The 24,919-nt window shown below is 41.3% G+C and overlaps 1 protein-coding gene across 1 annotated transcript; it reads left to right on the top strand.

The window, feature by feature from the left end:
• The first annotated feature begins 13,257 nt into the window (after nucleotides 1-13,257).
• On the top strand, nucleotides 13,258-22,724 carry LOC308081519 (uncharacterized protein). The gene is made up of 7 exons (XM_080457891.1): nucleotides 13,258-13,429; nucleotides 16,162-16,354; nucleotides 16,691-16,958; nucleotides 18,662-18,694; nucleotides 19,124-19,192; nucleotides 20,520-20,688; nucleotides 20,799-22,724. The coding sequence occupies exons 3-7, from the start codon at nucleotides 16,913-16,915 to the stop codon at nucleotides 20,866-20,868; spliced, it is 387 nt and encodes a 128-aa protein (XP_080314017.1). The 5' UTR covers nucleotides 13,258-13,429; nucleotides 16,162-16,354; nucleotides 16,691-16,912; the 3' UTR covers nucleotides 20,869-22,724.
• The last annotated feature ends 2,195 nt before the right edge of the window (nucleotides 22,725-24,919 follow it).

The raw sequence follows: 24,919 nt of genomic DNA, 5'->3' as shown, positions 1-24,919 counted from the left end.
TGTTAATGGCAATAGGTTGAGATGTCAATTCCTCTTCAATCTATTATGTTTCCAAGTCTCTCTCTCTCTCTTCAATCTATTCCGTTTCCATGTCTCTCTCGCTCTCTCCCTCTCTCCCTTCAATCTATTCCGTTTCCATGTCTCTCTCTCTCTTCAATCTATTCCGTTTCCATGTCTCTCTCTCTCTCTCTCTCTCTCTCTCTCTCTCTCTCTCTCTCTCTCTCTCTCTCTCTCTCTCTCTCTCTCTCTCTCTCTCTCTCTCATTCACCAGGTCAGGTCTGTTGGTCCAATTGGCTTCTCGCTTAAGTGTGTGCCTTAGAACCTCAAGGTTGCCAGTTCAAGCCCCACTTGATGCAGACTTCATTTAAGTTGCATTGCACACAACATGATTGTGTCAATTAATGCAAGTGCAATTGTTAAAGATAACCTGAAATGCATATTTGAGAGTATGTCTTTTCAATGTATGACATAGTTCATTCTGAAAATAGCCGATCTACAATCTCAAAACTTTTCAGATAGCAACGTGTTTCTGAGCTTGTAGATCGGCTGCTTTCACTGGTTCACTTTTATCTTCAACAGACAACCTCAGCCTGTACAAAGCTATAGCACTATAGGTAGTGTTGCAGCTTGTCAATCCGAAGGTTCAGGGTTCGATTCCTGTTAATGGCAATAGGTTGAGATGTCAATTCCGCTTCCATCTCTCTTCAATCTATTATGTTTCCAAGTCTCTCTCTCTCTCTTCAATCTATTCCGTTTCCATGTCTCTCTCGCTCTCTCCCTCTCTCCCTTCAATCTATTCCGTTTCCATGTCTCTCTCTCTCTTCAATCTATTCCGTTTCCATGTCTCTCTCTCTCTCTCTCTCTCTCTCTCTCTCTCATATTCACCAGGTCAGGTCTGTTGGTCCAATGGCTTCTCGCTTAAGTGTGTGCCTTAGAACCTCAAGGTTGCCAGTTCAAGCCCCACTTGATGCAGACTTCATTTAAGTTGCATTGCACACAACATGATTGTGTCAATTAATGCAAGTGCATTTCAAGTGCTCTTCAATCTATTCCGTTTCCATGTCTCTCTCTCTCTCTCTCTCTCTCTCTCTCTCTCTCTCTATTCACTGGCCCCGTATTATCGCTGCTTGCAGCTATATTTTTTTCTTGATTTTTGACTTCAACCGAACAAGTGCTAACAAGACAGAGAGAATGTAGATAAATACTTTACACACACACACACACACACACACACACACACACACACACACACACATACACACACACACACACACACACACACACACACACACACACACACACACACACACACACACACACGTGCACACACATTGCGCGCACACACACACACACACACACACACACACACACACACACACACACACACACACACACACACACACACACACACACACACACACACACATTGTGTGTGCACACACACACACACACACACACACACACACACACACACACACACACACGTGCACGTGCACGTGCACACACACACACACACATGCAGTGATGAGCTGTGGATTTTTGAGCTAGGGGGGCTTTATTTTCTGACGTCACATGGACGCGCACGTGTACGCATGTGCACATAGCCGATCAGCTCAGTGCTATATAAATGAAATACTGTATTCAACAGATTTTTTTATGTAATTATATCTCTTATTATTAAGTTGCATTGTTAATTTGTTTATTTTTGTTTCAATTAATTAACTATTAGTTTAATATAAAAGCCCTTTAGGCCTACACTCACCCACACATAAGTACTTAAAATAATCAGACAGCTTGTCTTTGTCTTGTCTCAGAGAACTGTGTCCTCTGCTAAGCGATCCGCTTCACACTCTGCAATGCAGAGACTGTTGTCTCTCATTGTGAGAGGAATGTAACACATTCAATTCAAGTCCATGGCTTTTCTCCAGTAGCCTAATGTTATGCAAAGCAGCCAGGTAGAGGCTATTGAGAACGGCTCGCCGCTGACGGCGCGAACCTTGAGAGGCTATCGTTTAAACTTTAAGGTGTTAAAGACCGCCGCTGACGGTGTGTGCTCGCCCGTGCATGTGGAGCACGCGCGAGCCCCCAGCCCCCATAGCGCCAGAGCTAAGGGGTCGCCGACCCCCTGAGCACCCCCTACAGCTCATCCCTGCACACATGCACACGTGCACACACATTGAGGGCAGAGGAATCCATGCAAGGCACCAACCTGCTCATCAGGAGCAGTTATGGGTTCAGTGTCTTGCTCACACAGCCAGGAATTGAACCAGGAACCTTCAGATTCCAAGATGGATACTCATCCTCACCCCCATAGAGAGAGAAGTGAACTTGTTTGTTTCCTCTTGTTTCAAACTAAGACATTCTAGTTGAGAGAAAGAAGTAAACTTACCTGACTGCTCTCTATCTCTACACTCCTCCTCTTCTTCTTCTTCCTCCTCCTCCTCCTCCTCCTCCTCCTTCTCCTCCTCCTCCTCCTCCTCCTTCTCCTCTCTCTTGGTTGACAGAACACCCAATAGAACCGTTCTGGCAGAAAAGCGGATGAAAGAATGTAAAGTTATGCAAGATACACAGACAGACAGATAGACAGACAGACAGACAGACAGACAGACTGTCAGTGCATGACAGGACAGTGCATGACAGGAGTCATAACTAATGCTATTTTCAAACAGCAAAGAGTTACCATCTATTTTTGTTTGAGGGGTTCAAGGGGTTGAACTTGAACCGGTCAGTATTTATATAAGCCTACTATTGATGAGAAATTGTCTTTCAAACCACTCTGTATCTCACTTGACCCTGATGCTGCCTTGGCTGAAACATACTGTATAGCACCTTTCTCACAAAGTGCTTTAATTATGTACACACACACACACACACACACACCCACACACACACACACACACACACACACACACACACACACACACACACACCCCCCCCCACACACACACACACACACACACACACACACACACACACACACACACACACACACACACACACACACACACACACACACCCACACACACACACACACACACACCCCCCCACACACACACACACACACACACACACACACACACACACACACACACACACACACACACACACACACACACACACACACACACACACACACACACACACACCAGTGTCAGATGAGATGGAAAAAAATTGGCTGCACTGGTTAACAGTAAGCTAAAGGAGACAGTATACTTGAAGTTTACATGATATACTTCACGGATAAACTTAAGTATACATGGCTAGTAGTAAAGTAAAGTCTAAAGGTCCTTACACACCGGGGCGAATTCTTCATGCGAATAAATATGTTTTTTTTTTAACCTTATAAAGTCAATGCAAGCTTCCACATCAGTTTCGCAGAGCGAAAAAGCGTCTTTTAATTATTCGAAACGAGTCCGAATTTTGTGTATATTCGCATAATTGCCGGTGTGTAATGACGTTAAGTATAATACTTAGTATAATACTTCAACTACTAAGTACTATAATACTAAGGCTTATAAGTAATTACACATAGTATAACTTGATCCAAGTAATGTAAAAGGTGATTTATTCTTTCAATTGAATACACTTGTTTTTCACTACACACATTGACTTCTTTGATGTACATGTATTACCCCAGCATATGATTCACATACTTACTCTGCACTGTTTTGTATTGAGAGAGAGAGAGAGAGAGAGAGAGAGAGAGAGAGAGAGAGAGAGAGAGAGAGAGAGAGAGAGAGAGAGAGAGTGGGGAGAGAGAGAGAGAGTGAGTGAAGAGGGAGATAAAGAGAGAGAGAGAGGGGGGGCTTGTTTGTTTCCATTTTGGCATCAACCCGAACAAGTGCTAACATGACAGAGAAAATGTCCCACTTGTTTCAACAACAGAAAACTATAGGTCTGACTGTTAACAAAGTGTGCCCTATACCTCCAAATGTCAGTATGCATGACAGGAGTCAAAACTAATGCTATTTTCAAACAACAAAGAGTTACCATCTGTTTTTCCTAAAATCTCAAATGTTCAAGGGGTTGAACTTGAACCGGTCAGTATTTATAGTAAAAATGTTTGTGTTTGGGGTGTAATAGCTTAGAGTAAATAGTCCCTGTGTTGATCTACATGTACTTTAAAAACATACACAGAAACATTGGGCTTGACTTTGTTCACCAGGGTCTAGTTCCGTTCATATGGATTTGGCAAAGGTGTCTTTTATCCTGTCAGGCCATTTTGCATTAATAGTTCCAGTCTTTCTAACCTCATGAATGAAAGTACTCTATGAAATCTGTGAACCTGTACATACAGGCCTGCTAGATTGAGCAATACGGCTAAGCTTTCCTGGTTGTAGGGCAGGCAGAATGCAGAGAGGAGAGAGCAGTCTAAAGGAAACAGAACAGCCCCATGTGTGAGTGTGTTGTGTGTGTGTTTTGTGTGTTACCTCACATTCCGTACCTTCAGATTCCAAGATGGATACTCAGACAGACAGACAGACAGACAGACAGACAGACAGACAGACAGACAGACAGACAGAGTTGAACTTGAACCAGTCAGTATTTATGTATAAGTCTACTATTCGACTCTCGTGTCAGTCACTGCTATATAAACTATGAATAGTTTAACTTCACATATTTTAGCATACATTTGAATGATTATGTTTTTTATATTCTGTTGCACAAATGTGCAGGGCGACGGCACTCGCCTCGTGTCGTGTCTATGTCACAGCACAGCACAGCCATTTAGCACTTCCTCTCATGTCTTATTGCTTAAAGTCACATTACAACATTTATATTACATTATTACAGTGTCTGACATAGTATTTGTGCAAAACAGTTGCACCATACATTATTTGAAGTACAACTAAAGATAGAAGCATTTTAAATTGAATTACCTGGTCTGTGTATGGTCTGTTATGTATCAAACGTCCAGGTCCATCTTCTACACACTGTCCAGGCTGATGTTTGGATAGCCGATCTACAAGCTCACGACATACCACAACACACTGTGAGCACCTGTTTTTATTTATATATTCTGTTGTAGGCTATGTGCATATCTATGGATATAGAATGACAATAATAGGCTATGCTGAACTGAAATCCCATTAATTTTATTGACACATTTTCAAATATTTGTATTTGTGTAATTTGTTCGACAAAGATGAACAGAATAAAGGAATCATTTTAGTTAGTTAGATAGTTAGTTAGTCAGTTAGTTCGTTCATATTAGTTGTCAACTTGTCACTTAGTTACTGATTGCACATGAGGAGCAGCAGAGGGCGTCCTTGGCACGGTACGAGCAAATACATTGAGTGTAATACTGGCTTTCACCCGATGCGCCCCGTCACTACTGCCCATTGAGGAACACAGAATCCGATAAAACACATATGTATTGAAACATACGTACTAATACAATGAATACTGAATCCGAATGCCGAGTTAACATCCGTGGCTACAGGGTCAGCAGTTTATATGTTTTTTTTTGCTCATGTACAGAGAGGTACGGGCTTTCCGTGTGGATGTCCAGTAACAATTGGGGGGTGAAGCCCAAAACTATCATAGATACGAAAGTAGAAGTCAGACTTGATAAAATACATGTATGATATACTCTTGATTACTACTGTGTACAGGGTAGGCATGGCATCATGTTGCGATGCTCGCTGTAGGAACAGGTCTGTTTATGTGAATTATGACTGGCTATAGCCTACAGGATAATACAAGTGAATATGTATGAACAGATTGTCAGAAATGGATTTCAGACTGATATTACTATACCATGTACATGTCTATCAACAGTGAATATAACATTAAAATGGTTACAGCAGTTTTCCTTAATGTCAGGCATCATTAGAAATCCCAACACATACATTGTGCATGTGCAAATGTTGATTAGTCATCACTTAAGTTGTGCAACCTTTGGCGATGATGACACGCAGGCAAACACACACACACACACACACACACACACACACACACACACACACACACACACACACACACACACACACACACACACACACACGCACGCATGCATGCACAATGCACACACACACACACACACACACACACACACACACACACACACACACACACACACACACACACACACACACACACACACACACACGCACGCATGCATGCACAATGCACACACACACACACACACACACACACACACACACACACACACACACACACACACACACACACACACACACACACACACACACACACACACACACACACACACACACACACACAGAGTTTGAATAACTGTGATTATTGTTGTTTGTGAAATGCATACTGTAGATGTACTGTATAATGTAATAATGTAAATGCCATATCACACAGTGTGTTCTTATGTCACTGTGGGGGTAATAAACACACATAGATTAAGACTTTGACAGGGGCCAGTTTGGAATTGCAGTTTACATACACATATATAGCAGTCAGTCAGTCAGTCAGTCAGTAATAAGTATGTGAGTCAGCCTATGAGAATTTATTGGATACAAACCAAAAGGTTGTGCAAAGAGATGGTCGGAAAACATACAATGTGTTTGCTGTGTTGTTGAGCAGGTATTTGTAACTTATAGGGGTTTTTCACCTGGAGATGCTCGGTTATGAGCATTGTTGTGGCGTGATGGATAGCGTTTATAAATGGGTTTCCACCCTGGCCCGGTACGGTCCGGCATGCTGTAAACCAGGCTGACCAGCCCGGCATTGCTTACCGTGATGGTCCTGGTTATGATCTTTCAACAGCGTTCAAGTGATCGTTGAAGACAGTTAACCTGTGTCATTGTTAAACCTCTGATATCCTGAGGGAAGAGGCTCTATGGGCCCTATTCCCAGGGACATTTGAACAAACCACTAATTAGGGATTTCGGACTAGGCAAGAGGCGTTTCCCCGCAAAATTCGGTATTCTATGGCACCCCCCTCACCCGCCAAACACCTGAGCTACCCGTTACATTATGCATAGGTGTGGTTTGGGCGTTACAATGATAAAACCAATCACCGTGCCAGAAGCCATTGCCTTTAAGAGAAGACTGCGCTAGCCGTCATCCCGATCCAATATATGCTCTAGCCTATCTACCTGTCTGCACTGTTGCCTGGTCTGATTATTATAAGCCACATTGGGCTTGTTTTCCTTCTTTTTTTTTATTTATCCAAATACATTTTTATATTAATTTGTAGCCTATTGTGTTCACAATAAGCTTGTCATATTAGTCAGATCCGGAATAGTATATGAAAGCCATTTAAAATATGTATACTATTGGTACACACTGGCTGCTCCCAAATAATTAATTACATCATGTTGCGACAACGCTCCTACGTGGTACACAGACAAACAGTAGCACATGGGTATAATAAATTGGACAGTTTTAGGAAAGGTCTATAGCCTATGTACTCACGTTGGCTGTTATCGTTCTATTTCCACCGTTCTAATGGATTCCAGGGGTGTGTAAACATCTCTGAAGTTGCTCCATAGTTTCCTCTGAAGTGACGCAGTTAAAGTTAACTTACATCCATATTGTCCCCGTTATCTTTCATCATCCACCTTTGTTCAGTAATCCCGAACAGAGCTAAACTTTAAGTTTACATCAATCAAAGCCTCTCAAACCCAGACACATTGCTGCGATGCGTATGTGCGTCGCCTACCCAAAATAACAGACATACAAGCTATCAACGGCGCTGCGTCATGTCGTGTCGACAGCCTACAGATCTGTTATTTTGGACAGCATACAATGAGGCGCGCGCGCGCGCCACGGAGTAGCCTATCACTAAACCAAAAACATTACATTACGTGGTCAACAACATACTAGACATGTAACTTGCTTGGAGCTTTTAATGCAGTGGTTCTCAACCTGTGGGTCGAGACCACAATGGAGCACCCAACGCCTGGCGAGCTTGTAGATCTGCTATTTTCACAATATTTATCTGTGGAACCGAGTCAAACAAAATGGGGGGGTCCCCAGTTCAAATATGGTTATTTTGGGGGGTCATGAACGTAGCGTTTACGCGGGGAATATAATAATAATATAGGCTAATATATATAATATAGGCTATAATATAATATTCACCCGTGACCCGCAGCATGGGTTTAATGAGGCAGCAGCCAAAATGAAAATCACACTATGATCCGATCATCTTATAAAAAATGTAAGTGCTTAAGATTTTAGCCCAAACCCAACGGGACCCGACCCGGCCCGTCGGCACCGGCTGAGCCGGGTCTAAGTTTTTTTTACATCCAAATAAATTCACATATTAATTAATTTGTAGCGTAGGCTATTGTGTTCACAATAAGCAACTTGTCATATTAGTCAGATCCCCAAGAGTATATGAAAGCCATTTAAAATAGTTATATATTCCTACACAGCTGATGCCAAATAATTAATCAACAGGGCAGCGCAACGCTAAAGTAGCCTAGGTCAAATCAATCACTGTCTTGTCATGACGCAGCAGTAGAGAGCTCCCTTTAAAGTTTAAACCATAACATGACATAAATAATGGATCTTCAGAACTTTCTTCATGTCTTTTTCACCTCAAAATAAATGTTGGATTATTTCTTCAAATGAAAGCACAGGCAGCGGCCAGAAGGTAACATTTGATGTGATTTCTCCATTGCAAAAATGATTACGGTTATTCTATGAAACATATATTTCATAGAATAACCATAATCATTTTTAAAATGGTTATGGGGCAGTGTATATATTTATATAGCCCTATTTGCTCCAAGCTGTTTTTTAAATAAAATATAGACTGTTAGGGTAGAATGACTCCTGTTCTTAACGAATTACCAAGATTTAATGAGAAATAAGGCTTCTTTAGAAAAATGACTGACGGGCTGGGCTGGGTCTAATTTGTCAATTATTAGTCGAGCCGGGCTGAAATATTTAGGGGATATGAAAGCTCTAGTTAGTAGTTTGAAGTGCTCATGTGGCCTTAGAGTTGCTTCTTTTTGTTTTCATAGACCTGCGGACTGCGGTTGCTTATTTCTCTCCAAGGCTGGCAACACGGCTCATGGTCCAACGCACAAAGCCATTGTAGTGTCTGTGTGCACTTGACGGGTGATTTTATAAACGAGCGGGTGCTTCTAGAATCCACTATCCCCCGTCCCCAAGCCGTACCCATGTGTGTCTGTAGAATTGCAATGTGGGGGATATAGCAGCAACACGCCCACGGGCACACCTCCACGCGCAAATAACGGCGTCGGCATAATGGTGACGGGTAGAGCAGGTGCTAGAATAACCTATTGGGGCGGCGCAGGTCCATTATCCCGATTTAACGGGGAATTTTTCGCCACAGAATGGGGCCGTATGTGTCTCTGTAGTGGCGTTGTGACAGCACAGGTGTTTGCATGACCGCAGCGTCACCTCCACATGGAGATAGCGGGGCAGTTGAGCAGGAGGGGAAATTATAGATGAATCTACCCCAAGGGAAAATATGACGGACTTAGACTGCCTGTGTGTGTGTGTGTGTGTGTGTGTGTGTGTGTGTGTGTGTGTGTGTGTGTGTGTGTGTGTGTGTGTGTGTGTGTGTGTGTGTGTGTGTGTGTGTGTGTGTGTGTGTGTGTGTGTGTGTGTGTGTGTGTGTGTGTGTGTGTGTATGTTTGTGTGTGTGACTGTCATTCTCTGACAGCACAGTGCTATTGTGGCATTTCAAAAGCATTCAAACATGTAAATAAATAAACTTCACCTCTTTCCTACAGATGAACCTCACTTGCTTCAGTACGACTGACCCACACTCTGTGGATGTGAACCACATCTATGACCTGGTGGATACAGGCTTCCTGTGGAAAGGAGAACCATCTGACATCTTGTTGTGTTACAACACCAGTCCTCCTGCTTCGTCGTGCTGTGTACCATGTATTCTGAACCAGACTGTCCATGTGATCTGTAAGGACATCCCAGAGACTATTACTGATACTATTACTTAGATACTATTGTGCTAATTGTTTATGAAGGGGGGGAGCAAAACACCATCAACAACAGAGCCAAAGGTCAAGTTTAGTCTTTAAATGTCTGAAAATACACATTAAGATGAGTCTAACATATTAATAGAAAAGATCAAGTGTAAACAAACAGACAAAAACACACATGATGAAACTATCTATGAAATCTATGTAAACGTTTTATCTGCAACACAATGTTATACAATACTGGGGGGTCCCTGCTTCATCTCTCTCTCAGCTAATATAAGATTTTTTTAAAGCCCAATGTATACTATAATGTATTACGATCTTATTACAGTATCAGTTTACACAGCATTGTTGAATATTTTTGAAATGTAGATTTTGTAGAGACACCCAGACACCATCATACATTCTGACACCACGTGTGCATCCACAGTATTCACTATTATAATGCACTGATCTCTTTACTGACACTAAGGCAGTGCGTCCACCAAAGTGTTTTATCCCTGTTGAAAACACAAGGCGCTCTGCTAAAAACGCTTCCAAACGCCCTGATTTGAAAATATAAAAATTCTGTGAGCCCGGATAAAAACACCAGACGTGAACGAAAACGCAACGCAAAACAGCACCTCGTCACGCTGCTTGCGTTTCCCTAAATGTGGCGTTCCCATTGAAAACAATTAAAAACATACGCTGCACTCAAGAAGAAAAAACACAAATGTCTTGGTGGACACGGCCCTGTGCCTTGCACTAGTTATTCTGATGGACTAGTTATTACAGGCAGACAGACAGATAGACAGACAGACAGATGCTATTGATTATTGAGTTGTAAAAATAGTTGGATCTGTAAGGAGGATGGATGACTGAGCCTCTGTTCTTCATCTTTCACTTCTCTCTTCCCTCCTCTTCATCTGTCATCTCTGTAGAGGTTTCTACAGTTAGAGAGTTTCCCTGGAAGGAATGACTTATCATCATCATCATCCTTGGTATCAACATGGTCTTCCTCTGTGTCCTGGTTTATAAGAAGAGAAGAAGCATTCTGTTGTTGTTCATAGCAGACTCTGCACACCTGACACTCTAGCTGGTAATGAGGACAGGTACAGAATGTTTCATGTTTGAATTCAGTTCAACTAACTTTAGTGTCTTTTTCAATCAGTCAGTCAGTCAGTCAGTCAGTCAGTCAGTCAGTCAGTCAGTCAGTCAGTCAGTCAGTCAGTCAGTCAGTCAGTCAGTCAGTCAATTCTTCTACTTTTCAATATCTCATCTTACTATTTCTCTGTCTGTCTGACTGCTTCTATGTCTCTTTTGTCCAGGCCTATGGATGGTGTGGACTCTGAGGCCAGTCCTATGATGAACAGAGTCTCTGTGGAGAAACCAGGTGAAGGTCGTTGATTGTGCTACTTGTGCTACTAGCCGTTGACAGAGGGTTTATGTTGGGGAATTTGTGCAGCAGCATCTAGGGGGGCATACTAAGGACATGTATCTCTGCCAGCACCAGACCGCTTGTTATGGGCCAGCGTCTCCTTGTATACCTTCAGCATCCCTTTCTATTTGTTGCTGCATTGTGTCCCAGTCAGTGGTTCTCAAAGTGGGGTCCAGGGACCCCCAGGGGTCCTTGGGGGGTTCCCAGTAAAATGAGGAACAGTTTAATTTCACCAGCTAGATGTTATCCCAGAGAGAATGTATAAGAATTACACATAAGAGGTTTCACTCTCTCCACTCCTCACCTACAGTATAGATAACAATAATATTTTCTTATGGGGGTCCTAGCACAATATTTCAAACAGGGCCCGTAGCCTGAATAAACGATATAGGCCTACATGAGCCCCAATTACTTGTATGGTGATATAAAATGCTAACCTTAGCAAGCTTTCTCTTGCAACAGTTCTATTGACAGTAAATACTCGTTAACTAACATTAAATTGAATGGTAATTGAATTCATATAAAGATCATTATCTGTTGGTTTACACATTGATGTGTGTTGAACAGGACCAAACAAGCCATAAATAGTGCATTTAGCAATTATTTCCTCCGTCATTGCTGTTCTCACCGCCGGGGAGCACTCGAGACCTTATTTTTTGCTCGAGACACACTCACACTTTGTTGTACTGGGAGCTAAGAACAGTGTGCGAACTTCCCTTACTTCTCCAAATTTACTTTGTCACTGTCTTCATAAATATACCAATGGTCAAAGCCTGTTTGGTCAAATTCAGATTAATTGGTCAACCCACTGAGGAGAGTAAAAACCAATAATCACACAGACAGACATACAAATGTTTCCTCATTTGCTTTACTTTACTTTATGTGTTTATTTAGACAGGACAATGCACATAATGAACATTCAATACATGAACGTGAATTCAATCTACTGAACATGCCGGATTTAGCTAGAAGCTAAAACTATTCTCACTCCCCACTGTAAAACAATGTACCATGAGACAAGTCAAGGTGTGCCATATGATGCTGTGACAACCACACATTAATACCGCAATATACACAACCATGCAAAAATGTGTGTGTGTGTGTGTGTGTTGTTTTCCAATTTTAGCACTTATACTCGCTTGCATTGTTAAAGAATATTAAATATTGTAATATATAATATATTTAAAATCAATTAATTATCAATTAATTACATGGCTTTGTATAACTCTGAAACATTAAATGTGAAAACTGCTTTAGACAAATACAAAATGTATTGTTATTTATTATATGTTTATTATCATCATTATTATCATTATTACTCTTATGATTACTATAATGGGAGGGGGGTGTGCTTAGGGCACCCCAAAGGGCCAGCAGTGGGGCAAAATTCAGGAGTCTCCTGCTAAATGCAGGAGTGTTACTTGGCAGATCTGTGATAACAGACATTCTGGAGGTCAGATCTACTGTCAGTGGCAGCACTAAAAAGGTCAGCTGGCGCCATCTGCTGGCAGACCTGAGCGCCCTCAGCTGTTAGAGCTGTAAGGACGCTCATGTATGGGCGCGGCCGTGAGCGTGTCTGCTGAGTGATTGGACAACGCAGCAAAGGGGGGGGTCATTTCCCAGCATGCTCCGGAGAAGTTATTATGAGTTTATTGTGTTTTATTTATTTGATTTGAATATGAGAATGCGTTGTGACAATAAATGGGATTAAATGGGTAGTGTTGTGTCATGGTGTTAATTTGGTGGTTTATGTGTTTTGGTGCGTGTGTGTGAAACCACCATGACTGTGAGCGATAGGTTGCTACTCCTTTAAACCTGTAGGCTTAAGAACCGCGCGTCGCGGACTGAGTGACCACATCGCGCACGCGTTGGGTTCGTAAGAATTGTCAATCGGACCATCAAGGAATATTAAATTAGCCTACACTTGTTAGCCGTCAGCGAAGAAGAGGAGGCTACTTTATGAATTAACGCATCGCCTTGATTAGAATATAATCTTCATTGGGTTTATTAGAAGAGTTTATAAGTGGAGCGTTTATAATTCCCACAGGGCAGACGACAACATCCACAAGACACGGACTGGAGCAAGGAGAAAGTCAACTAGTTAAGGTGCGTTATTATTATAGCCTTTTAGTGTGTTGTGTGTTTAGGCTGCTCTGAATGAATGGACATCGTGACGGCTACTCGGCCAGTGAGTTGTGGAAATATATTCTATAGTAAGAGTATTATTACTAATGTGACCAGGGCACATATGGCATCATGTGATGCTCACTGTAGGAACAGGTCTCTTAATACGTGAATTATGACTGGATTATTACAGGATAATACAAGTTTATAAAGTGTAATTTATTATCTATTACAAGTGAATATGCATGAACAGATTGTCAGCAGTGGATTTCAGTGTCCGCCGGCCTACAAAAGAGGCTATGGATAATTAGTCATGTAGGCTATATTAGGCAATGTTTGATTGATTGATTGATTGATTGATTGATGTAGTTTATTTAGAAAGACATGAGAATAGTACATGACAGTACATAACAGTACATGGAAGTACAAATTCAATGTAATATGTTCAGTCTATCAACAGTGAATATAACAATGAAATGGTTACAGCAGTTTTTTAACAGGCATCATTGTACATTCCAGCACATTGTGCACATGTTATTCCCCATCTTTAAAAGAGAAAATTGATGATTAGTCATCACTTAAGTTGCCTTTGGTGATGATGACACGCAGGCACGCGCGCACACACACACACACGCACGCACGCACGCACGCACGCACACACACAGGCACACACACACGGAGTGGGGGTATTAAACACATAGATTTACATTTGAGACATAAGCAACAATGGAGTTGTTTTCTCTTGTAAAAGTGATCTGTAATGTTGTGTGCTGTAGTTCCTAAATAGTTCTGTCTTAAATTGATATGATATTTTTTACAGGCTTAGTAATATTAGCATGGTGGCCATGCCTGCATTTGTGTGCAGTGCACACCTGTATGTATCTGTGTAACTATGTATGTATATTCTGTACAGTACTGTATGTAGGCTTACCTGTGTTTTATATAGTGTTAAAATATGTTAAAACAATAAATAGTAATGTGCAGTGGTTACGGCACACCTGATAGGACAGTAGATGTGCTGCCATCGTTATTGCTCTTTTTCAAGTCAAGAGAAATAAAACGTATAGATTGTAGCTTTCAGTAAACCTGACCTGATAGGCCAAAGTATGCACACAAACAAAAACAAAACTAGCATTATATCACATTGGTGTTGTGAATGACTATAGACTAACATGTTTAGAGTTTTAAATTGCACCTTCACTGGGTTACTGACTTAGGATATAATGTTGCAGTTGTAACGCCCGGGATCCGAACTCTGGTCTCCTGTGCGGGAAGGGCACTAGAGCCACACGTCTTTATCTACTAGCCTAAAGGGGAATTCCCCCTTGGCCAGGGGAAATATAGGCTTTTGGTGTTCAGGCAGAGGCTCTGAACCACTCTACACAGTCACAAAGAACATAGAATATATAATATACAGACTACTATGGATGAATAAATTAACAACTGAAGGTATACAGAGAATATACATTCATGCAGAGGGATGAATAAGTTAACAACCAAAGTATCCAGTATACATTGAGCAAGTAGCAGTCAGTATTACTGTATGTGAGTCAGCATTATTAACTATGAGAATTTATTGGATACGATCCAATAAGTACCATTGTGCAAAGAGATGGTCAGAAAACATACTGTGTGTGTGTGTGTGTGTGTGTGTGTGTGTGTGTGTGTGTGTGTGTGTGTGTGTGTGTGTGTGTGTTTGCTGTGTTGGTGACCAGGTATTTGCAAGTTATAGGGGTTTTCCACCAAGAGATGCTCGGTTATGAGCATGGTTGTGGCACGATGGAGAGCGTTTATAAATGTGTTTCCACCTTGGTCTGACACACTGTAAACCAGGCTGACCAGCCCGGCATTTCTTACCGTGATGGTCCTGGTTATGATCTCTCAACAGTGTGCTGGGTGGGAGGGTTCAAGTGATCGTTGAAGACAGTTAACCTGCCAGTTGTGTCATTGTTAAACCTCTGATAGCCTGAGAGAAGAGGCTCTATGTGTCTATACTGTAGTACTGTAGTTGTGTTGTGACAGCACAGGTGTTTGTCTGACAGCAGCGACATAAACAGTCCAATACTGAGGTCATGGTGGTCCTTCATAATCCTAAATAATCTATGCATGTTAATGCATACATGAAATAATAATCACAAAGGACAGTTATTCTCAACTGTGCGTGGGTGGTTGCGTGTTGTGTGGTGTCTGTGTGTGTCTGTGCGTGTGGGTGTGCATGTGGGTGTGCGTGCATGTGCGTGTGCGTGTGTGTGTGTGTGTGTGTGTGCGTGTGCGTGTGTGTGTGTGTGTGTGTGTGTGTGTGTGTGTGTGTGTGTGTGTGTGTGTGTGTGTGTGTGTGTGTGTGTAAACAGGCAGGGGTCTCCTGCGCAAGGGCTGGAGTTAGAGTGCTGCCAGTAGAATTTTTACCTCCAAGTAAAAATTTGTGTCAAACCAGAAACAGGATTGTGTCAAAGGTCATGTCCAATCTAGACGCAGGATCTAAATGTCTCATTAAGAGCAGGGAGACCAAATACAATAACCACAGTTGTACACGTTATATTGCATTAACATACTCTACCATACAGACTGGACAAAGTAAAAATGTGTTCGCTAAAAAAGTTGCATCTCTCTCTCTCGCTGACATAATAATAAAGCTTTAATAATAAAGCTAATAATTGTTTTATGTTTTTTAGCTTTTTGATTTCTATTTTTCTCTCTTTTCTCTCTTCTCCCGAACAGCAGACTTCTTCTTTCTGAGGAGGCGGTGTGTAACAGGATGCTGCAGATGTTCTATCTGTCTATAATGGCTGGCGCCCTCTTCCTCTTCTTTGTGATTCCCTGCTGGGGGAGTCACATCAATGCTGGAGACACGAGCAGGAGAGCTGGCTCCATCGTTGGGTCTACACTGGACAGGGTGGAGGAGGTGGAGAAGGTGTGTGATAGCAAGGAAGCTGGATGCTATCATAGACAACCACTCACACCCCCTCCAAATGGAGATAGTGGGGCGTTTGAGCAGGAGGGGAAATGTTAGCTTGAATTTGTTTGTTTGTCATCCATGTTTTGTGTCAGAATTATTTTTCTTAAGTTTCGTCATGCGTTAAACAATGGATGATAGAAAAATAAACATATTGTAGAGTAAAGAGTGGTGCTTGAACACTTTAGACACTATAGTACTATACAATCTCATTCTGCGATTGTTGTCAGCTCAGTGCTATGAGGGCATTTCAAGAGCTTACATTTAAATAAACTTCACCTCTCTCCTACACAGATGAACCTCACTTGCTTCAGTACGACTGACCCACACTCTGTGGATGTGAACCACATCTATGATGGCCTGGTGGATACTGGCTTCCTGTGGAGAGGAAAACCATCTGACATCTTGTTGTGTTACAACACCAGTACTCCTGCCTCGTCCCGCTGTGTACCATGTATTCTGGATCTGAACAAGACTGTCCTTGCGGTTTGTAAGGGCATCTAGACAGTCCAGCTGATGATGGAGGCAGAGGGAGAACACACCATTGACAACATTAAGACTGGTGAGATGTGTGTAAAATGTGTGACAGCAAAGGAAATGGACAGAAATAACATTCCACTGTGACACTGTGATACAGTTAGCAGGGAATTCATGTTTTATTATGGAGGCTATAGAACAGGTGAACCTGAGCAATATGTAGATAACATACAGTAGGTCACAAGTATTTACTGTTGAGAACTTTTTCTCAAAGTGTCAGATTGTTTAATGTCCAGCACTGTGTTTTTTATTTTCAGTCATTGATTGCTCATTAATTTATTCATTAGTAATTGTATTCATTAGATGAATGTGATTCATGATTTCAGATAATGAAATAAGATGTTTAACACATTGCATGCCAGTCGCGTAGATCTACGCGAACCTATTTAAAGCCGCAGCGTGCCAGTCGCGTAGATCTACGCGAACCGCCGATTCCCATGTTAAGTGCCCCAGGTGCACTTTCCGAATTTTTTTGATCCATTTCCGTTTCCGGTTTCCGGTCGGAAACGGAATTATTCGGGTTCCGGTTTTTTCGATCGTATCCGCTTCCTGTCTGGGATCCTGTTTAAAACTCGATTTTCTCTGGTTGTTGTTTTTCTCCTCGCTGATCACTGTTTACCGTTGGTCGGCTGTAGCTTCAAGATGGCGGCACGGATTTGGAAACTGTTTTCGCTCGCCGTTTCTCACGGATCCGCTGTGTGTTTAGAACCAAATGAACGCGCACTTTTAACTTATTTAGCGAGGTCTGTGGCGACATGAAAAAAACTAAAAAACAACAATAAAACGCTGGCACTGGTGAGTACATTATGAGATTAAACTCTGGCATGGAATGTGTTAATGAGAGAATGACGTGCCAAACATCTTCATCTGGACTGAAACCCAAATGGATCAATAACAAGTAATAGTAGTAGTAGTAGAAGTCTAGTAGTAAAGCTACACAGTAAAATCCTCAGTGTTATATTAACCCATTAAAGGCATTTTTAGCTATATAAATAGCACATTGGTTCTCAAAGTGGGGTTTTATACTTTATCTATTCAAAAATTGCAGAAACACTAGCTCATAGCGCGTCACTTCATGCCACGCTATGTGCTTGTAGATCTGCTATTTTTGAAAAATCGTGAAAATGTGTGGAAATCTTTGCTTCTGAGGGTCCCTGGAACAAAATGTTTTGAGATGGGGTCTGCAGCCAAATACATATCATTTTAGGGGTTTGAGCACCACTGATTTAGCAACATACGTTATTAAGAAAACTGTTAGAAGACATTTGTAGAATCGGCCTCAGGTCTTAATGGGTTAACTCTGAAGAGTGTGCAAATAGAACCGAATAGTTCTAACTCAACCATTTGGTTCCATTTGTACTCTCTTCAGAGTTAAATTGACACAAAGGATTATGTGTAGTTAGTGTACTGATCAAGTAAGTAGTAGTAATAGTAATATTAGTAGTCTAGCAGTGTAATCATTAGCACCACTAGCAGTAGTATCTGTAACATTAGTAGTGGTAGTAATAGTAGCTGAAGTCGTAGTATAATTATTAGCAGTAATGTCTAGCAGTAGTATCTGTAACATTAGTAGTGGTAGTAATAGTAGCTGTAGTCGTAGCAGTACTGTCTAGTAGTAGTATCTGTAGCAGTAGTGGTAGATACTCATACTCTAACAGTAGATCAGATACTTTGTGCTCGTTGTAACTTTACTGAAATGCTGACCTTTTGACCCTGGTGTCATTACAGACTGTCCATCCTTCACTAAACCCTCTGTCCATGGTGAGTACCAGTAAGTTCAGTAGCACAAGTAGTGGCATGTGTCAGCCTTTTGGGCATGGGTCTTCAACAGTGGGTCAGGGTTACTACAGAGGTACTACAGAGTTACTACACAGGCTTCCAGTTCCAGATGTTTCTGTGATAGGAACTTCTTATTTTTTCTTTTACCACTTGAACCCTAGAATCCCTATCCTGGTGGGAACATTAGTTGAAAATATCAGGATCCAAAGGTCAAGTTTAGTCGTTAAAAGTCTAAAAAAAACACATTGTCATGAATCCTACATATTCATAGAAAATGTCATGCGTAAACAAACAAACACACACATGAATGTACAAAGTCTATGAAGCTATCTATGAAATCTATGAAAAAGCCTGAAAAAACACTGAAGACCCCTGACTTAGGGGACCTTGACCTCTGACCTCTATGCCCAGTACCTCCACTCAGTCCAACCTTGGATGCTGCTTCGATGCAAGCTATCGAGCCACCAGCTAAAGAAACAGGTGAGTGAATAATTGTTTTAATTTAATAAACATTGTGCAATGTCTGTAATGTAAGTATTAGTTTATATATTAACCTAATATTATTACTACTACTACTACTACTACTACTACTAGTACTACTATTACTATTACTATTACTATTACTATTAATACTAATACTAATACTGATACTAATACTACTACTACTACTACTACTACTACTACTACTACTACTACTACTACTACTACTACTACTACTACTAATAATAATAATAATACTGTACAAATAAAACCAAAAGTGTGTGGGTGTGGTGTGTGTGTGTGTGTGTGTGTGTGTGTGTGTGTGTGTGTGTGTGTGTGTGTGTGTGTGTGTGTGTGTGTGTGTGTGTGTGTGTGTGTGTGTGTGTGTGTGTGTGTGTGTGTGTGGGTGGGTGTGTCTCATATTTGCTCTTTGCTGATCTCTATGGAGTTATTTGACCTCTGACCTTTCTTTCCCATGCTGCCGAGAACAGTTTGATTAAAGTAAGAAATCTGTAATGTTTCTCTCATCTTCACCTGTTGTTTCTGCCTGATCCTCAGCACAGTGTATAGAAGGACCTATAGGACTGAACAATACTATATATTTTAGATTATCTTATTTCAGTGACATCTTTTTTAAATTATTATATTTTGTTTACCTTTATTTTTTCAGAAAAGACCATTGAGAGCAAGCTCTCTTTTTCACGGACACCCTGAGTACAACATGATCACAACATATACAAAAAACTATACAATTTTAAATGAAGTGCAATATAATGAACAACAAAAAAACATCATAATGCAGACACATGGGCTACACAAAGCAGGTGCAGTCCAATTTACACAGTCAAGTTAAGTTAGTTTGATATGTATATTTTGTTTAGACACCCAGACACCATCACACATTGTGACACCATGTGTGCATCAACAGTATTCACTATTATAATGCAATGATCTCTTTACTGACACTAAGGCATTGCGTCCACACAACGGTTTTATTCTGGGAAACCGGATAAAAACACCAGACATGAACAAAAACGCAGCGCAAAAAAGACGTTCAACGCCTCGTCATGCTGCTTGGGTTTTCAAAACCTGGTGCTCCCATTGAAAACATTTAAAAACATACGCTGCACTCAGGAAGCAAAAACAAAAATATCTTGGTGGACACGGCCCTTAATGCACACACCTGTGCCTTGCACTAGTTATTATGATAGACAGACAGACAGACAGACGCTATTGATTATTGAGTTGTTAAAATATTTGATAATGGCTCTGTAAGGAGGATGGATGACTGAACCTCTGTTCTTTATCTGTCATTCTATCTCTCTAGAGGTTTCTACAGCTGGACAGGTTCCCTGGTGGGGATGGCTTATTGTCACCCTCGGCATCATCATGGTCTTCCCCAGTGTCCTGGTTTATAGGAAGAGACAAAGTATTCAGAAGTTTGTTCACAGCAAATTCTGCACACCTGGTGTGTCTCCAGCTGGTGATCAGGACAGGTAAAGAATATTTCATATATATGAAATATTCAGTCTTGAAGGTTGATTTATTCTACAGTTCAATATTTCAACTTCCTCTGTCTGTCTGCTTTTATGTCTCTTCTGTCCAGGCCTATGGATGGTGTCTCTGAGGCCAGTCCTATGAACAGAGAGTCTCTGTGGACAAACATCAAAGTCTGAACGAGGTTGATGGAACATCTACTGCACTCATGTAGCCTCACCTTCCAGCTGCACTTCTTTCTCTGTCTCTCTCTGCTCCAATGCTGCTCCCTACCAGTTCTTCTGTGTGTGCGTGTGTGCGCCGTGCGTGCGTGTGTGAGATGAAGCTGCCATTCTCTGAGTACTCAATGACATCAACTCTGTTACAATCTATCAAAAAACAATGTCCCACTTCACACAACGATGCACTGACAACTACCTGCAGCTGAACTTGGACAAAACTAAAGCACACACATCAAACACCCCCACATTGGACTTAACCCCCCCCTTTCCTCCATCCATGGAAATACAGTAGAAGAGGTCAGCAACTTCAAATATCTTGGACTCACTCTGGACAATACATTTAGTTTTAATCAACACATCACTTCTATCATAAACGATTCCAGTAAAGACTCCATGTTATCTGTAAGCTTAGAGCACTGTGTTCTCTCAACTCTTGTTGTTACTGCACAAAACCATAATTCAATAATTTTGTACTGTTCTCCATGTTTTTTCAACATGTTGACCATGTTGAAACTATTTGGTTATAATCAGCCTTATTTATTAGATTAACGTTGTTGTTGTTGTTTGTTTTTTATTAAAACTACAGTATGTACTATGTTTGCGGGCATATTGGCTAATGTAATGTAAGTTAGCTGATGTTAAACAGTTAGTCATATTTTATCCATGTGGGAGACAACTTTAATTCAAGTCATATTTCCTTTCATTTGTGATTTTAAAACAATTTCCTTGACTAATATTGTAATTAGCTTGTAATTGCAGCATCTTGGCGAAAAAAAAACACTTGTCAAAATGCACTGTAGACATCATGTACTGTAAGTTAGCAGTGGCTCAGGAGTTAGAGCAGTTGTCCCATTTTCAACCACATCTATATTTATTGACATCATCGGTGGGGATACCGAGCTAATGGAAACTACAGCCTTTCTCTTCCTGTAAACTAAGTTATCATGCTGAAATAGAAGCCATTGTTCAAGTTCATTGCCATCAAAAATGTAAATGTTTAAATGTCCAAACCTGCCTACCAAATGACCTTCCAATGATATCATGGGTAGGCAGGTTTCTGAACTGAGCACATCCCACCTCTGAGATGCGTGAGTAGACAGAAATTGCACCATATAATGAGCATTATGACATGCAGCGACTGACGTCCCCAGTTCAATGAGAGTCGTGGGCAATCTGACAGGCAGTGCGACGAGCAGGCCCACTTCCGTGAAACGTTTGTGCTCGTTTCACGCACACGACATAACAAGAGCTGGATTGTGATAAACTTTTTTCTATGTGAAAGGCAGGACAATGATTTGACACAGCTGAAGCAGGCGTAGAAAACCTGGCTTTCACTCGCCAAGCGATTGTCTGTGTGTGTTCAATAGAGGAATGCAGTGTGACCCCGCTAATCCAAGTGAAAAGCCCTTTAGAAACGGCCAATTATATGAAGATAAGGTTGACCTGAGCAAGACGCTGAACCCATAACTGCTCCTCTGTGTATTCACTCTGATCAGCACATACTGTGGGGTCACTGCAGAGAAGTAATGTAATGTCTGGATCACTTGAAATGTCCTTTACTGTCATGTTAGCTTCATATGCAGCTAATGGTGAAGATCTGAGGGCAGTGGGACTGTTTTTTTTCCTTGTTATGAAACGTAAAGAGACCCGTTACTGTGTGTAAGCTAGAGAAAGGTAGGAGAGAGCAAGAGATACGCTGCCTAATGTCACTGTCTTTGTCTTAATGCACTTAATGCTTTGTGTAAAGCACTATGAATTGCCTTGTTGAAATATCTCTGCTCTATAAATAAACGTTCCTTTTCCTTCCGTTGCCATACTGTATTAAAGATGTGTTAATTTGTTTGTTTTGGTGTGGGTATACGGCCCACAGTAGCATAGGAACTTTATGAAGGGGCAGAGTTGTGTTCACAGCCGATTACATAGATAATACCACCCTGTAAGGATTCATGAATGAATGTGTTGTATTTATGACCCTTTGATGTTTGTCTTTCTGAACCACACTGATGTTAGTAAGATAGAAGGCTCTATCGAGGAGTGATAAAAGGCCACCAGAAGTTTTCCATTGAGCCCGTTTTTTCTTGAGCACTCTCAGGAAGTACAAAAGCTGCTGTGTCTTTTTGACCACAGCCGTGGTGTTATCAGATCAGCAGAGGTTGTCAGAGATGAGGGTTTCCCAGGAATGTAAAGCGGTGAACCCTTGTTTTTGAACAACTTGACATGCCGATAATAACTTTACAGATCTATGGCCAGTTTCACAGCAAAACTTGAAACAACTTGTGGTATTAGAGTTTACAGTTCAGTGTTCAACTCCATAATCCTCTTTCAGACCTCTGACACCAAGCTCAGCATCCTAGGGCTCAACCTCAGCGTGTGCAGCTGGATCCTGGACTTTCTGTCAGAACGACAGCAGGTGGTGAGGATGGGATCAAAAACCCCTGACCCTCAGCACATGAGCCCGCCAGGGCTGTGTTCCGAGCCCCCTTGTCTACGACCCGTACACCTATATGACTGCGTATCACACAACTCTAACTTAGTGGCTCTCAACAAACAAGACCAAAGAGCTGATGGACTATAGGATGTCAGAGAACATAAGCTGCTGCAGTGGAGAGGGTCTGTGAGTTCAAATACCTAGGAGTGCTCATCACTGATAAAGTGGTATGCACTTTCTCAGGTGACTGAATTAGTTCGATATGGGTCCAAATAAGTAATACTGTTATTGTTTAACAAGAATCAAAACAGCACTGAATTTCAAGCACAATTTACAATTACGGCATTTAGATTCGAATTTGGAGAGCTTATGTTTTCTTTGTTGAAAACTTATTTTACATCGTTGTTTGTGACAGACAAGTATTGCATTACATTTGTGTAGATTCTTTATTATTATTAGTATTTAAATGGGAGAACACTTGGGCTACAAGTGAACAGACATCCACCTAACTTTTGTGAAAACCTATACTGTATTGTGACATACTGTATAGTTGTATTCCCACAGCACAGATTTCCCCTTGTCATGGTGTTTCTCAGATTGGTCTCAGATCAGAGGCTCAAGTAGGAACACCCTGTCTGGCACAATGTGCCGGGACTCTTACAGTGTATCAGAATTCAGATTTAAAGGATAATTGCCCCCCTCCACTCCAGCTCCCCTGTTATCTTTGGCACATGTCCAGGGATTGTGACTCATCATCATATTGTGTAACACAGAGCTAAACTCAAGTCATGTGTTGGTCTGAAAGGAATATAACACACTGTCCCACTACCATCACCCTGAGCCCAACCCCCCTATTAACAGCCTTTCCCAGACATTTCTCCCTCTCTTCCCAGAAGAGGTGGATCTACACACTGGAAACATTTTTACACTCAGAGTTAAAGGAAGATCTCCCCCCAAATCAAGATCTCCCCCAGAGGGGAATACTATAAATAATACATCAATTACTAATGATGTTTCCGGATCCATGAATTGAACTCAGTGGAACCATGGTCTAAATGAGGAAAATTAAATTCTTTATATATTTTTCTATAAGCCAGGTTTATGTCATAATGTGGCTGTATATGTATTTGTATATTGATTTATATGTGTGTCAATGTGGTAGGTCTACAATATTTGCACTGGTGAATGGAACTCTGGATTTGGATTTTATGGTATAAGGTTGTAGGATATTAATGAGGTCACACATACCTATAACAGTTAGTATTCCTTGTGAAAGAGGTGTTTGGTTTGCTGGCTCTTTACAGACTGGATTTATTTAAGCCATAGTTAGACCTTCATTTGAGATGATTTATTTTCCACTATCAAACCATTTATAGAGTGAGGAAGTGTCCACATGTCTGTACACTGTTTAACCAGTGGGAACAACATTGTTCCACAGACAGGCTTTGTGTGTTTTCAATTACCACACCGCGCTCAACACCGTGGAGGAAAAGGCAAGTGGCGAGGCGATAAGGAGAGTGTTGGGGAATCCCCCCACAGGCTCTGTGTACCAGCAGGGAGCTGCCTCAGCAGTTTGCCCGG

The sequence above is a fragment of the Gymnoscopelus braueri genome (assembly GCF_963280865.1).
Source record: "Gymnoscopelus braueri genome assembly, contig: SCAFFOLD_325, whole genome shotgun sequence".
Lineage (NCBI taxonomy): Eukaryota > Metazoa > Chordata > Actinopteri > Myctophiformes > Myctophidae > Gymnoscopelus > Gymnoscopelus braueri.
Note: the sequence above shows the minus strand (reverse complement) of the source record. Positions and strands in the feature narration are given on the sequence as shown.

Bases quoted from the DNA above. Each gene is read 5' to 3' on its own strand.
- LOC308081519 (XM_080457891.1), top strand. From the start codon at position 16,913: ATGATGGAGGCAGAGGGAGAACACACCATTGACAACATTAAGACTG. The intron at 18,695-19,123 runs GTGAGTACCAGT...CTCTATGCCCAG, and splicing joins CACTAAACCCTCTGTCCATG to TACCTCCACTCAGTCCAACC. The intron at 19,193-20,519 runs GTGAGTGAATAA...CTATCTCTCTAG, and splicing joins GCCACCAGCTAAAGAAACAG to AGGTTTCTACAGCTGGACAG.